The 14,874-nt window shown below is 58.3% G+C and overlaps 1 protein-coding gene across 4 annotated transcripts in view; it reads left to right on the forward strand.

The window, feature by feature from the left end:
- The window catches only part of LOC139264786 (IQ motif and ankyrin repeat domain-containing protein 1-like), a 168,917-nt gene that overhangs the window by 90,397 nt on the left and 63,646 nt on the right, over positions 1–14,874 (forward strand). For all 4 annotated transcript variants that reach the window (XM_070881921.1, XM_070881924.1, XM_070881923.1 and 1 more), the window contains exons 6-7: positions 5,741–5,932; positions 7,467–7,592. In XM_070881921.1, coding sequence (XP_070738022.1) covers positions 5,741–5,932; positions 7,467–7,592 — 318 coding nt within the window. The remainder of the gene's footprint in view (positions 1–5,740; positions 5,933–7,466; positions 7,593–14,874) is intronic.

A 14,874-nucleotide genomic window follows, 5' to 3' on the forward strand; every position in this document is an offset into this window, starting at 1 on the left:
GGTACAGTCCCCTCCCTGTATCCATCCGCCCCCAGGTACAGTCCCCTTCCTGTATCCATCCAACCCCAGGTACAGTCCCCTCCCTGTATCCCCCCCCCCAGGTACAGTCCCCTCCCTGTATCCCCCCCCCCCCCAGGTACAGTCCCCTCCCTGTATCCCCCCACCCCCAGGTACAGTCCCCTCCCTGTATCCCCCCCCCCCCCAGGTACAGTCCCCTTCCTGTATCCATCCAACCCCAGGTACAGTCCCCTCCCTGTATCCCCCCACCCCCAGGTACAGTCCCCTCCCTGTATCCCCCCACCCCCAGGTACAGTCCCCTCCCTGTATCCCCCCACCCCCAGGTACAGTCCCCTCCCTGTATCCCCCCACCCCCAGGTACAGTCCCCTCCCTGTATCCCCCCACCCCCAGGTACAGTCCCCTCCCTGTATCCCTCCCCCCCCCCAGGTACAGTCCCCTCCCTGTATCCATCCACGCCCAGGTACAGTCCCCTCCCTGTATCCCCCCCCCCCCCCAGTTACAGTCCCCTCCCTGTATCCCCCCCCCAGGTACAGTCCCCTCCCTGTATCCCCCCCCCCCCCCCAGGTACAGTCCCATCCCTGTATCCATCCGCCCCCAGGTACAGTCCCCTCCCTGTATCCATCCACCCCCCAGGTACAGTCCCCTCCCTGTATCCATCCACCCCCCAGGTACAGTCCCCTCCCTGTATCCCCCCCCCCCAGGTACAGTCCCCTCCCTGCATCCCCCCCGCCCCCCAGGTACAGTCCCCTCCCTGTATCCATCCACCCCCAGGTACAGTCCCCTCCCTGTATCCATCCACGCCCAGGTACAGTCCCCTCCCTGTATCCATCCGCTCCCAGGTACAGTCCCCACTCTGTATCCATCCACCCCCAGGTACAGTCCCCTCCCTGTACTCCCCCCCCCCCCCCTCAGGTACAGTCCCCTCCCTGTATCCATCCACCCCCAGATACAGTCCCCTCCCTGTATCCATCCACCCCCAGATACAGTCCCCTCCCTGTATCCATCCACCCCCAGGTACAGTCCCCTCCCTGTATCCCCCCCCCCCCCCCCAGGTACAGTCCCCTCCCTGTATCCATCCGCCCCCAGGTACAGTCCCCTCCCTGTATCCATCCACCCCCAGGTACAGTCCCCTCCCTGTATCCATCCACCCCCAGGTACAGTCCCCTTCCTGTATCCATCCGCCCCCAGGTACAGTCCCCTCCCTGTATCCCCCCCCCAGGTACAGTCCCCTCCCTGTATCCCCCCCCCAGGTACAGTCCCCTCCCTGTATCCATCCACCCCAGGTACAGTCCCCACCCTGTATCCCCCCCCCCCCCAGGTACAGTCCCCTCCCTGTATCCATCCACCCCCAGGTACAGTCCCCTCCCTTGATTTCCCCCCCCCCAGGAACAGTCCCCTCCCTGTATCCATCCGCACCCCAGGTGTAGCCCCGCCCTGTATCCACCCCCACCCCCAGGTATAGCCCCGCCCTCTACCTGCCCCCCCAGGTGTAGCCCTGCCCTCTATCCGGCCCCCCAGGTGTAGCCCTGCCCTGTGTCTGCCCCACAGATGTAGCCCCGCCCGCTATCCTCCCATCCCCCCCAGGTATAGCCCCGCCCTCTATCCGCCCCAACACCCCCAGGTATAGCCCTGCCCTCTACCCGTCCCCCCCCAGGTGTAGCCCCGCCCTGTATCCGTCCCCCCCCAGGTGAAGCCCCGCCCTGTATCCACCCCCACCCCCCCCAGGTGTAGCCCCGCCCTCTATCTGCTCCCCCCCAGGTGAAGCCCCGCCCTGTATCCACCCCCACCCCCCCCAGGTGTAGCCCCGCCCTCTATCTGCTCCCCCCCAGGTGAAGCCCTGCCCTGTATCCGCCCCCCCCAGGTGTAGCCCCGCCCTGTATCCGCCCCCCCCCAGGTGAAGCCCCGCCCTGTATCCGTCCCCCCCAGGTGAAGCCCCGCCCTGTATCCGCCCCCCCCAGGTGAAGCCCCGCCCTGTATCCGCCCCCCCCAGGTGAAGCCCCGCCCTGTATCCGCCCCCCCCAGGTGAAGCCCCGCCCTGTATCCGCCCTGCTGGTGTAGTCCCCGCCCCCATTATGACCGACATCAAATCAAAACAAAAAAAAACAAAGAGCCGAATGTCGTGCAAGAGGCGACCTGAATGGCAGCTGCGGTACACACCATTGGATCTGGGGGGGCGGTGTGGGGGTGGAGGGTGAGTGCCCCATTCTGGGCGGGGGGCAATTTCTACAGCAGCCTGACCTTTATACTCCACTGCTGACTGCCATGTCTGGGAGATCAGTCTTTAATTCCCGGAGACTCCGAGATAATCCTGGAGGGTTGGCTACCCCTGATGTGGTCGGTCGGTTATCTGAGCCGGCGAGGTGAGGCTGGTCACACCGTCGCAACACCGCTCACACTGCGGCAAGGATATGACCAGGGGGCTCACAGTGCAGGGACATGGACCAGTGCCCCATCACTCCCAGCAACCTGGTCCTTCCTCCAACAAATAATCCCCGCATTTTCCAGCCGTAGTCACACACAGGAGATTTACCAGGATGTTGCCCGGACTGGAGAATTTTGGCTATGAGGAAAGATTGGAGATGCTGGGTCTGTTTTCTTTGGAACAGAAGAGGCTGAGGGGCGACCTGATTGAGGTGTATAAAATGATGAGGGGCCTGGATAGAGTGGATAGGACGGACCTGTTTCCCTTGGTAGAGGGGTCAACAACCAGGGGGCATAGATTTAAAGTCATTGGGGGGAGGTTTAGAGGGGATTTGAGGGGAAATGTCTTCACCCAGAGGGTGGTGGGGGTCTGGAACTCACTGCCTGAAAGAGTGGTAGAGGCAGAAACCCTCACCACATTTAAAAAGTACTTGGATGTGCACCTGAAGTGCCGTAACCTACAGGGCTACTAGAGGGGGTGCCGTTTTCGAGACGCCCTACACCCTGGATTCTAGACTGTGGACTGATTTGGGGGCTGTGAGAAACTGAGACAGAGTCAGTTGGGTAGGATGCAAAACTGGTTTTATTGTGTTCAAACAGAGTAAAAGGGCACGTTTTTAATAATCACAGTAATCAGGTACAAATAGGGAGAAATGGCAACTCAAATGCTCTATATTTGGGAAGAACACATAATACATACAACAGATTAAAGGAACACAGTCCTCCCACCTCCCAAAATACTTATGCACTAAACCTGGAAGGAGAAAACACACAAGAACATCAACAGTTAGGAACAGTAAGAAAAAAACCAACCTCCCAGATCCACTCTCTAGCTAGGTTAGAACTCTGGGGTTTCAGGGACCATGCTCACCAATTCCCTTTTGACAGTTCCAACTCCGGGGTTCACCTTAGTTGTCCTTGTCCTGTTCCAAACTCTGGGGTTTGCCTTAGTTGTCCGGGTTCTGTAGTCTGTACCCCGGACCTCGTTGGGGACTTCAAACCTGCGTCACTTCTTCAGTTGGGCTGAGTCCGCTGATGCAATAAGGTGCGTATTGATTTGTGGGGTGAGTATTCACTTTTCCTTGGTCAGGATAGTTTTAAAAGTTCCGTTTGGTAATGTTTTACCCTTTGTTTTTTTTTTGGTAGCGTAGGACCAGCTTGTAGAGTGGAAAAATCTTCAGGTTTTTCTTCGGTTTTGTCGGGTTGGTTCCGGTTGACTGATTGGTCGCGATGGTCCGAAACTTTCCAATAGTCATTTTGAAAACCTGTTTGCTGTTGTGGTGCTGTCCTTCTGGGTTTTAGAGATTCTTTTTGCCGATGTTTCGGGGTCCCACTTTTCGAGGCTGGTGTTAAACTTGTGCAACGAGACTGCTACCTTCAATAGTGTCTCGAGAAGCACCCCTAACTGCCAGAACAGGCCTTCAATTATACTAAAACAGGCTTCCTTATCTAGTCCCAAATCAGTTCTTGGGCTTTGTTTAAACTGTTCTGTCCATTGATTTTCAAATGTCTCCTTTGTCAGTGTTTTCGGTGGACTAGTCAGCAGTAACTCGATTAGGGTGTGAGAATGTGCTATCACTTGGTTTTGCATTGTTTTAGGATTGTCCCGTTTCCTGGCCATGTAGTTGGGCCCATGATTTCCAGAGTGGTTGATTGGGTAATTGGCTTCTTGCATATTTTGGATGAGTTCTGTACTTTAGATAATGGCTGGTCATTTGATTATCTCTGAGGGGGTGAATTGGTGCTGCATAGTTCCCCCAGACAGTCTGGGATCCTTAATACACGAATTTGCTTCACAGAGGTTAGCCCCATCTCCTGTATTCGGTAACTCTTTTTCGCAGCCAGAATGTTGTAGAATCTTAAAATTGATATGCTCCTTCCCATCGATGTTTAGGGGATCTCAGGCTTCTGTAATTTAGGTCCATTTTGAATTCTCTTTTCAAAAAGTCCAAACACTGGGGGGGGGGGGTTTCCATGAGGGTTGGCCCCCTTTTGCCTTTTCCCTTTTAACACTTGGATCTCCACTTGAAAAATCCAAAGTTCATTTTTAACAGTCCAAGAGGAGCTGTTCTTTAATTTTCAGGGAGAGGGACTCATGGGAATTTTTGGGAAGCCTTCACTGCATACCAAGAGCTGGAAAGTGAGATTAGGCTGGGTAGCTCTGGGTCAGCCGGCACGGGCACGATGGGCCGAATGGCCTCCTGTGCTGTAAATCTCTGTGACTGTATGATTGACGCAGTGACCTGTGCGGTCAGCACTCTGAACTTGTGGCCTGGGAGCTGGGGAGTCGCGCGGCTTTTAAGGGGTTAATCTGCGGCCGTGCTCCTGGGGATTGATCCCACGGCAGGGCAGCCGCAGCCTCCGGACAGGGCAGGTGGAACACCCGTACCCCAGCGAGAGACAGCACCTCCGGCGGAGGGAGTCCCACACTCGGAACAGACGTGCCAGGGACGAGGGAACGGAGAAGCTGGGCTTGTTCTCCCCACAGCAGAGAAGCTGAAGGCGGAGGTTTGATCGAGGTGTTCAAAATGATGAAGGATTTTGATAGAGTAAATAAGGAGAGACTGTGACAGGAGGCTCGGTGACCACAGGAGTCAGATTTAAGAACCCAGGGGTGACACAGGGAAACATGTATTTGCACAGTGAGTTGTTGAGATCTGGAACGCACTGCCTGAAAGGGAGCAGATTTAATCGTAACTTTCAAATGGGAAGCGGATAAATACTGGAAACGGAGAAATTAGCCGGGTTGTGGGGAAAGAGCGGGGAGTGGGACTAATTGGACAGATCTTTCACAGAGCCGGCACAGTACAATGGGCCGAATGGCCTCCTGTGCTGTATCATTTATGATTCTACTACTGCCCAGTACTGCTAAAGCAATCAAAAGGGATGAGTCCCTGATTGATGAGCGAGAGAGGGGGTGAGAGAGAGCCATGGGGTGTGGTGAGAGGGAGTCCCGGAGCTGGAGATGGGCAGTGGGAGGGTCGGGCTGTGTTTCCAGGTTTGTCTCTCCGACTGGGAGTATGCTCACAGGTTGGTGGGGCTGTTGCATTGTGAGTGGCTGAGCCAGTCACCTGATGTTCACAAGACTCAATAAAACCCCAGCCAGTTGGGTTCGGGGGATCCACGATGGGGCAGGTGGTTGTGAGCCTGGTGGATGAGCCGGTGATGTGTAGTGTGATCATTAAACCTTTGCTAATAATCCAACTAGTTCTGTACAGCAATGTGTTGCTGTGAATTGTTAAGCACAGAACCCAGGAGGCAAATCTATCCCAGCGACATTCCTCCACTGTATTTGCCCAGGTTTCCCAGCTGGACTCGAAGGATGGAGTGACGTTGGACGAGAAGGGGAAGGTGACCCGCCTGCGTCACCAGCTGGCAATGAGCGACTGCACCGATGCCCACGGCAACACCCCTCTGTCCGAGGCTGCGGGTGGGGGGCACCCCCAGGCCATCCGCTTCCTCATCGAGAAAGGAGCTGACCCCAACTCAAAGGTACTCCGCGGTTAGTGAGCGATAAAGCTCGGGTCTGGTGTTTGGGGAGTGGGAGTCCCTATGTGAACTTCAACATCTCAGCTGGTGATGTACATTCATGGGGCAGGTGTCCGGACATGGAGGGAGAGGGAGAAGGAGAGAGAGGGAGGGTGAGGGAGAAGGAGAGAGAGGGAGGGAGAGAGGGATGGAGGGAGAGGGACGGAGAGAGGGGAGAGAGAGAGAGGAGAGAGAGAGATGGGGGGAGAGAGAGAGAGAGAGAGGAGAGAGACGGAGAGAGAAGAGATATGAAGGGAGACAGAGAGAGAGAGAGGAGGAGAGAGAGACAGAGAGAGAAAGAGGGGAGAGATGGGGAGAGAGAAAGAGGGAGTCGGAGAGAGAAGAGATACAGAGAGAGAGTGGAGACAGACGGGGAGAGAGGGGGAGGGACGGAGAGAGGAGAGATACAGAGAGAGGAGAGAGACCGAGAGATGGGGAGGTACGGAGAGAGAGAGGAGAGCTACGGAGAAAGGAAAGAGACGGGGAGAGAGAGAGAGAGAAAGGAGAGAGATGGGGGGAGAGAGAGAGAGTGAGACGGAGAGGCAGAGAGAGAGAGATGGGGAGAGACGGGGAGATGGTGAGAGGGAGAGGAAGAGAGAGGGAAATGGAGAGAAATGGAGAGACGGAAAGTGAGAGAGATGTGGAGAGAGGGAGAGAGACGGAGAGAGAGAAACGACAGAGAGACGAAAAGACAAAGTGGCTCTCCGTATCTCTCCATCTATACATCTCTCTCGATCTCTCTCCGTCTCGCTCCGTCTCTCTGTCTCTCTCCATCTCTCTGTCTATCTCTCGCTCTCTCTCCTCTCTCAGTCGCTCCATCTCTCTCCCTCTCCGTCTCTCTCCCCTCTGTCTCTCCGTCTCATGTGTGTGTGTGTGTGTGTGTGTGTGTGTGTCTGTATCTGTGTGTAGTGTGTGAGTGTGTGTGTGTGTCTGTATCTGTGTGTAGTGAGTGAGTGTGTGTGTGTGTGTGTCTGTATCTGTGTGTAGTGAGTGAGTGACTGTGTGAGTGAGTGTGTAGTGTGTGTAGTGAGTGAGTGTGTGTGAGTGACTGTGAGTGAGTGTGTAGTGTGTGTAGTGAGTGAGTGTGTAGTGTGTGTAGTGAGTGAGTGTGTGTGAGTGACTGTGTGAGTGAGTGTGTAGTGAGTGTGTGTGTGTGTGTAGCGAGTGAGTGTGTGTGTAGAGTGTGTAGTGAGTGAGTGTGTGAGTGAGTGTGTAGTGAGTGTGTGTGTGTCTGTATCTGTGTGTAGTGTGTGAGTGTGTGTGTGTCTGTATCTGTGTGTAGTGTGTGAGTGTGTGTGTGTATCTGTGTGTAGTGTGTGAGTGTGTGTGTGTCTGTATCTGTGTGTAGTGTGTGAGTGTGTGCGTGTCTGTATCTGTGTGTAGTGTGTGAGTGTGTGTGTGAGTGTGTGTGTGGCTGTATCTGTGTGTAGTGTGTGAGTGTGTGTGTGAGTGTGTGCTGTCTCTGACCGACGGCCTGATTCTGTTCTCTGCCTGTCAGGGAGCATACGGACGGACCCCACTCTACAGAGCAGCCTTCGGGGGGCACCTGGCAGCCCTGGAAATGTTGCTACAATACGGAGCGGACCCTCGCATTTATGCAGAGGACGGCATCAGGCCTGCGGAGGTACATAAGAACATAAGAACATAAGAATTAGGAACAGGAATAGGCCATCTAGCCCCTCGAGCCTGCTCCGCCATTCAATAAGATCATGGCTGATCTGGCCATTGACTCAGCTCCACTTACCCGCCCTCTCCCCGTAACCCTTAATTCCCTTATTGGTTAAAAATCTATCTATCTGTGATTTGAATACATTCAATGAGCTAGTCCCAACTGCTTCCTTGGGCAGAGAATTCCACAGATTCACAACCCTCTGGGAGAAGAAATTCCTTCTCAACTCGTTTTTAAATTGGCTCCCCCCTATTTTGAGGCTGTGCCCCCTTGTTCTAGTCTCCTCGACCAGTGGAAACAACCTCTCTGCCTCTATCTTATCTATCCCTTTCATTATTTTAAATGTTTCTATAAGATCACCCCTCATCCTTCTGAACTCCAACGAGTAAAGACCCAGTCTACTCAATCTATCATCATAAGGTAACCCCCTCATCTCCGGAATCAGCCGAGTGAATCGTCTCTGTACCCCCTCCAAAGCTAGTATATCCTTCCTTAAATAAGGTGACCAAAACTGCACGCAGTACTCCAGGTGCGGCCTCACCAATATCCTGTACAGTTGCAGCAGGACCTCCCTGCTTTTGTACTCCATCCCTCTCGCAATGAAGGCCAACATTCCATTCGCCTTCCTGATTACCTGCTGCACCTGCAAACTAACTTTTTGGGATTCATGCACAAGGACCCCCAGGTCCCTCTGCACTGCAGCATGTTGTAATTTCTCCCCATTCAAATAATATTCCCTTTAACTGTTTTTTTTCCACGGTGGATGACCTCACATTTTCCGACATTGTATTCCATCTGCCAAACCTTAGCCCATTCGCTTAACCTATCTAAATCTCTTTGCAGTCTCTCTGTGTCCTCTACACAACCCGCTTTCCCACTAATCTTAGTGCCATCTGCAAATTTTGTTACACTACACTCTGTCCCCTCTTCCAGGTCATCTATGTATATTGTAAACAGTTGTGGTCCCAGCACCGATCCCTGTGGCACACCACTAACCACCGATTTCCATCCCGAAAAGGACCCATTTATCTCGACTCTCTGCTTTCTGTTAGCCAGCCAATTCTCGATCCATGCTAATACATTTCCTCTGACTCCACGTACCTTTATCTTCTGCAGTAACCTTTTGTGTGGCACCTTTTGGAAATCTAAATACACCACATCCATCAGTACACCTCTATCCACCATGCTCGTTATATCCTCAAAGAATTCCAGTAAATTAGTTAAACATGATTTCCCCTTCATGAATCCATGCTGCGTCTGCTTTATTGCACTATTCCTATCTAGATGTCCCGCTATTTCTTCCTTAATGATAGTTTCAAGCATTTTCCCCACTACAGATGTTCAACTAACCGGCCTATAGTTACCTGCCTTTTGTCTGCCCCCTTTTTTAAACAGAGGCGTTACATTAGCTGCTTTCCAATCCGCTGGTACCTCCCCAGAGTCCAGGGAATTTTGGTAGATTATAACGAATGCATCTGCTATAACTTCCACCATCTCTTTTAATACGCTGGGATGCATTTCATCAGGACCAGGGGACTTGTCTACCTTGAGTCCCATTAGCCTGTCCAGTACTACCCCATTAGTGATAGTGATTGTCTCAAGATCCTCGTGCAAGGTAACCGTGCAAAATCACAGAGATCGTGAGCAACCCCGCAATACTGGTGAGAGACATCAGGGCTCGAGAGTCCCAGAGCCCCCGGACAGTGAGGGACACACAGCCCCTGGACAGTGAGGGACACACAGCCCCTGGACAGTGAGGGACACACAGCCCCTGGACAGTGAGGGACACACAGCCCCTGGACAGTGAGGGACACACAGCCCCTGGACAGTGAGGGACACACAGCCCCTGGACAGTGAGGGACACACAGCCCCTGGACAGTGAGGGACACACAGCCCCTGGACAGTGAGGGACACACAGCCCCTGGACAGTGAGGGACACACAGCCCCTGGACAGTGAGGGACACACAGCCCCTGGACAGTGAGGGACACACAGTCCCTGGACAGTGAGGGACACACAGTCCCTGGACAATGAGGGACACACAGCCCCTGGACAGTGAGGGACACAGTACTAAGACCCAGGCTGGGGCTAGCTCTGGTTTGGTGGCCGGCTCCAGCTGAACCCGTTGCTGGGGGAAGGTTACTGACTGACTCCCGCCCTCTGGTGCTGCCATACGGTAGTTCACCACCTGTCACCCTGGGTCAGAATCTGACTGCAACACGTCTTTAACTCATTCTGCTGTCCAGAATGACAGCTCAGTCAGATTAACGCTGCAGTAAATTTACTTCAGTTCAAAGCCTATGTTCAGAGAGCAGACAAGTGGCGTGTTTATTATTTTATGTATGGAGGAGTGGGGATGAATGCTCGATTCACAGCATTGTACCATTTACTGTCTAATGTAATCATCATCATCGACAGTCCCTCGGAATCGAGGAAGACTTGCTTCCACTCTAAAAGTGAGTTTTCAGGTGACTGAACAGTCCAATATGGGAATCACAGGTGGGACAGACAGTGGTTGAGGGTAAGGGAGGGTGGGACAGGTTTTCCGCAAGCTCCTTCCGCTGCCTGTGCTTGATTTCTGCGTGCTCTCGGCGATGAGACTCGAGGTGCTCAGCCCCCTCCCGGATGCACTTCCTCCACTTGGGGACTGCCAGGTGACACCGAAGCTCATGGTCTACAGGGCTGTAGTAATACCCGCCCTCCTGTATGGCTCAGAGACATGGACCATGATCAGTAGACACCTCAAGTCGCTGGAGAAATACCACCGACGCTGCCTCCGTAAGATCCTACAAATCCCCTGGGAGGACAGACGCACCAACATCAGTGTCCTCGACCAGGCCAACATCCCCAGCATCGAAGCACTGACCACACTTGATCAGCTCCACTGGGCAGGTCACATAGTTCGTATGCCTGACACGAGACTCCCAAAGCAAGCGCTCTACTCAGAACTCCTTCATGGCAAATGAGCCAAAGGTGGGCAGCAGAAACATTACAAGGACACCCGCAAAGCCTCCCTGATAAAATGTTTAATGTAAATAATACCCGTGATTAGTGCAGAGCCTGAGCCATGGCTAGGGTGCTAATACTGCCTGCTGTCACAGAGGGAGACTCACACGGTGATGTAGGGTTCGTTCCATAGAATCACAAAAATTTACAACACGGAAGGAGACCGTTTTGGCCCATCGTGTCCGCACCGGCCGACCAAGAGCTATCCAGCCTAATCCCATTTTCCAGCTCTCGGTCCGTAGCCCTGTAGTTACGGCACTTCAGGTGCACATCCAGGTACTGTTTAAATGTGGTGAATCCCCGAGCCCCCGGACACAGGGTCCCCGAGCCCCCGGACAGTGAGTCCCCGAGCCCCCGGACACAGGGTCCCCGAGCCCCCGGACAGTGAGTCCCCGAGCCCCCGGACAGTGAGTCCCCGGGCCCCCGGACAGTGAGTCCCCGAGCCCCCGGACAGTGAGTCCCCGAGCCCCCGGACACAGGGTCCCCGAGCCCCCGGACAGTAAGGGACACAGAGCCCCCGGACAGTGAGTCCCCGAGCCCCCGGACACAGGGTCCCCGAGCCCCCGGACAGTAAGGGACACAGAGCCCCCGGACAGTGAGTCCCCGAGCCCCCGGACACAGGGTCCCCAAGCCCCCGGACAGTGAGGGACACAGAGCCCCCGGACAGCGAGTCCCCGAGCCCCCGGACAGTGAGTCCCCGAGCCCCCGAACAGTGAGTCCCCGAGCACCCGGACAGTGAGTCCCCGAGCCCCCGGACACAGGGTCCCCGAGCCCCCGGACAGTAAGGGACACAGAGCCCCCGGACAGTGAGTCCCCGAGCCCCCGGACACAGGGTCCCCAAGCCCCCGGACAGTGAGGGACACAGAGCCCCCGGACAGTGAGTCACCGAGCCCCCGGACAGTGAGTCCCCGAGCCCCCGGACAGTGAGGGACACAGAGCCCCCGGACAGTGAGTCCCCGAGCCCCCGGACAGTGAGTCCCCGAGCCCCCGGACACAGGGTCCCCGAGCCCCCGGACAGTGAGTCCCCGAGCCCCCGGACAGTGAGTCCCCTAGCCCCCGGACACAGGGTCCCCGAGCCCCCGGACAGTGAATCCCCGAGCCCCCAGACAGTGAGTCTCCGAGCCCCTGGACACAGGGTCCCCGAGCCCCCGGACAGTAAGGGACACAGAGCCCCGGGACAGTGAGTCCCCGAGCCCCCGGACACAGGGTCCCCAAGCCCCCGGACAGTGAGTCCCCGAGCCCCCGGACACAGGGTCCCCAAGCCCCCGGACAGTGAGTCCCCGAGCCCCCGGACAGTGAGTCCCCGAGCCCCCGGACACAGGGTCCCCAAGCCCCCGGACAGTGAGTCCCCGAGCCCCTGGACAGTGAGTCCCCGAGCCCCCGGACACAGGGTCCCCGAGCCCCCGGACAGTGAGTCCCCGAGCCCCCGGACAGTGAGTCCCCGAGCCCCCGGACACAGGGTCCGAGAGCCCCCGGACAGTGAGGGACACAGAGCCCCCAGACAGTGAGTCCCCGAGCCCCCGGACAGTGAGTCCCCGAGCCCCTGGACAGTGAGTCCCCGAGCCCCCGGACACAGGGTCCCCGAGCCCCCGGACAGTAAGGGACACAGAGCCCCCGGACAGTGAGTCCCCGAGCCCCCGGACACAGGGTCCCCAAGCCCCCGGACAGTGAGGGACACAGAGCCCCTGGACAGTGAGTCCCCGAGCATCCGGACAGTGAGCCCCCGGACAGTGAGTCCCCGAGCCCCCAGACAGTGAGTCCCCGAGCCCCCGGACACAGGGTCCCCGAGCCCCCGGACAGTGAGTCCCCGAGCCCCCGGACAGTGAGTCCCCGAGCCCCCGGACAGTGAGTCCCCGAGCCCCCGGACAGTGAGTCCCCGAGCCCCCGGACACAGGGTCCCCGAGCCCCCGGACAGTGAGTCCCCGAGCCCCCGGACACAGGGTCCCCGAGCCCCTGGACAGTGAATCCCCGAGCCCCCAGACAGTGAGTCTCCGAGCCCCTGGACACAGGGTCCCCGAGCCCCCGGACAGTAAGGGACACAGAGCCCCGGGACAGTGAGTCCCCGAGCCCCCGAACACAGGGTCCCCAAGCCCCCGGACAGTGAGTCCCCGAGCCCCTGGACAGTGAGTCCCCGAGCCCCCGGACACAGGGTCCCCGAGCCCCCGGACAGTGAATCCCCGAGCCCCCGGACAGTGAGTCCCCGAGCCCCCGGACACAGGGTCCCCGAGCCCCCGGACAGTGAGTCCCCGAGCCCCCGGACAGTGAGTCCCCGAGCCCCCGGACAGTGAGTCCCCGAGCCCCCGGGCACAGGGTCCGAGAGCCCCCGGGCAGTGAGGGACACAGAGACCCCAGACAGTGAGTCCCCGAGCCCCCGGACAGTGAGTCCCCGAGCCCCTGGACAGTGAGTCCCCGAGCCCCCGGACACAGGGTCCCCGAGCCCCCGGGCACAGGGTCCGAGAGCCCCCGGGCAGTGAGGGACACAGAGCCCCCAGACAGTGAGTCCCCGAGCCCCCGGACAGTGAGTCCCCGAGCCCCTGGACAGTGAGTCCCCGAGCCCCCGGACACAGGGTCCCCGAGCCCCCGGACACAAGGTCCGAGAACCCCCGGACAGTGAGTCCTCGAGCCCCCGGACACAGGGTCCCCGAGCCCCCGGACACAGGGTCCCCGAGCCCCCGGACAGAGAGTCCCCGAGCCCCCGGACACAGGGTCCGAGAGCCCCCGGACAGTGAGGGACACAGAGCCCCCGGACTGTGAGTGACACGGAGCCCCCGGGCACAGGGTCCGAGAGCCCCCGGGCAGTGAGGGACACAGAGCCCCCGGACTGTGAGGGACACAGAGCCCCCGGGCAGTGAGGGACACAGAGCCCCCGGACAGTGAGGGACACAGAGCCCCCGGACAGTGAGTCCCCGAGCCCCCGGACAGTGAGGGACACACAGCCCCCGGACAGTGAGTCCCCGAGCCCCCGGACAGTGAGGGACACACAGCCCCTGGACAGTGAGTCCCCGAGCCCCCGGACAGTGAGGGACACACAGCCACCGGACAGTGAGTCCCCGAGCCCCCGGGCAGTGAGGGACACAGAGCCCCCGGACTGTGAGGGACACAGAGCCCCCAGACAGTGAGGGACACAGAGCCCCCGGGCAGTGAGGGACACAGAGCCCCCGGACAGTGAGGGACACAGAGCCCCCGGACAGTGAGTCCCCGAGCCCCCGGACAGTGAGGGACACACAGCCCCCGGACAGTGAGTCCCCGAGCCCCCGGACAGTGAGGGACACACAGCCCCTGGACAGTGAGTCTCCGAGCCCCCGGACAGTGAGGGACACACAGCCCCTGGACAGTGAGTCCCCGAGCCCCCGGACAGTGAGGGACACAGAGCCCACGGACAGTGAGGGACACAGAGCCCCCAGACAGTGAGGGACACAGAACCCCCGGACAGTGAGGGACACAGAGCCCCCGGACAGTGAGGGACACAGAGCCCCCGGACAGTGAGTCCCCGAGCCACCGGACAGTGAGGGACACAGAGCCCCCGGACAGTGAGTCCCTGAGAGCCCCCGGACAGTGAATCCCCGAGCCCCCGGACAGTAAGGGACACAGAGCCCCCAGACAGTGAGTCCCTGAGAGCCCCCGGACAGTGAATCCCCGAGCCCCCGGACTGTGAGGGATACAGAGCCCCTGGACAGTGAGTCCCTGAGAGCCCCCGGACAGCGAATCCCCGAGCCCCCGGACAGTGAGGGACACAGAGCCCCCGGACAGTGAGGGACACAGAGCCCCCGGACAGTGAGGGACACAGAGCCCCCGGACAGTGAGGGACACAGAGCCCCCGGACAGTGAGTCCCCGAGAGCCCCCGGACAGTGAGTCCCCGAGCCCCCGGACAGTGAGGGACACACAGCCCCTGGACAGTGAGTCCCCGAGCCCCCGGACAGTGAGGGTCACAGAGCCCGCGGACAGTGAGGGACACAGAGCCCCCGGACAGTGAGGGACACAGAGCCCCCGGACAGTGAGGGACACAGAGCCCCCGGACAGTGAGGGACACAGAGCCCCCGGACAGTGAGTCCCCGAGAGCCCCCGGACAGTGAGTCCCCGAGCCCCCGGACAGTGAGGGACACACAGCCCCTGGACAGTGAGTCCCCGAGCCCCCGGACAGTGAGGGACACACAGCCACCGGACAGTGAGTCCCCGAGCTCCCGGGCAATGAGGGACACAGAGCCCCCGGACAGTGAGGGACACAGAGCCCC

The sequence above is a fragment of the Pristiophorus japonicus genome, chromosome 5 (genome assembly GCF_044704955.1).
Source record: "Pristiophorus japonicus isolate sPriJap1 chromosome 5, sPriJap1.hap1, whole genome shotgun sequence".
Taxonomy (NCBI): Eukaryota; Metazoa; Chordata; class Chondrichthyes; family Pristiophoridae; genus Pristiophorus; species Pristiophorus japonicus.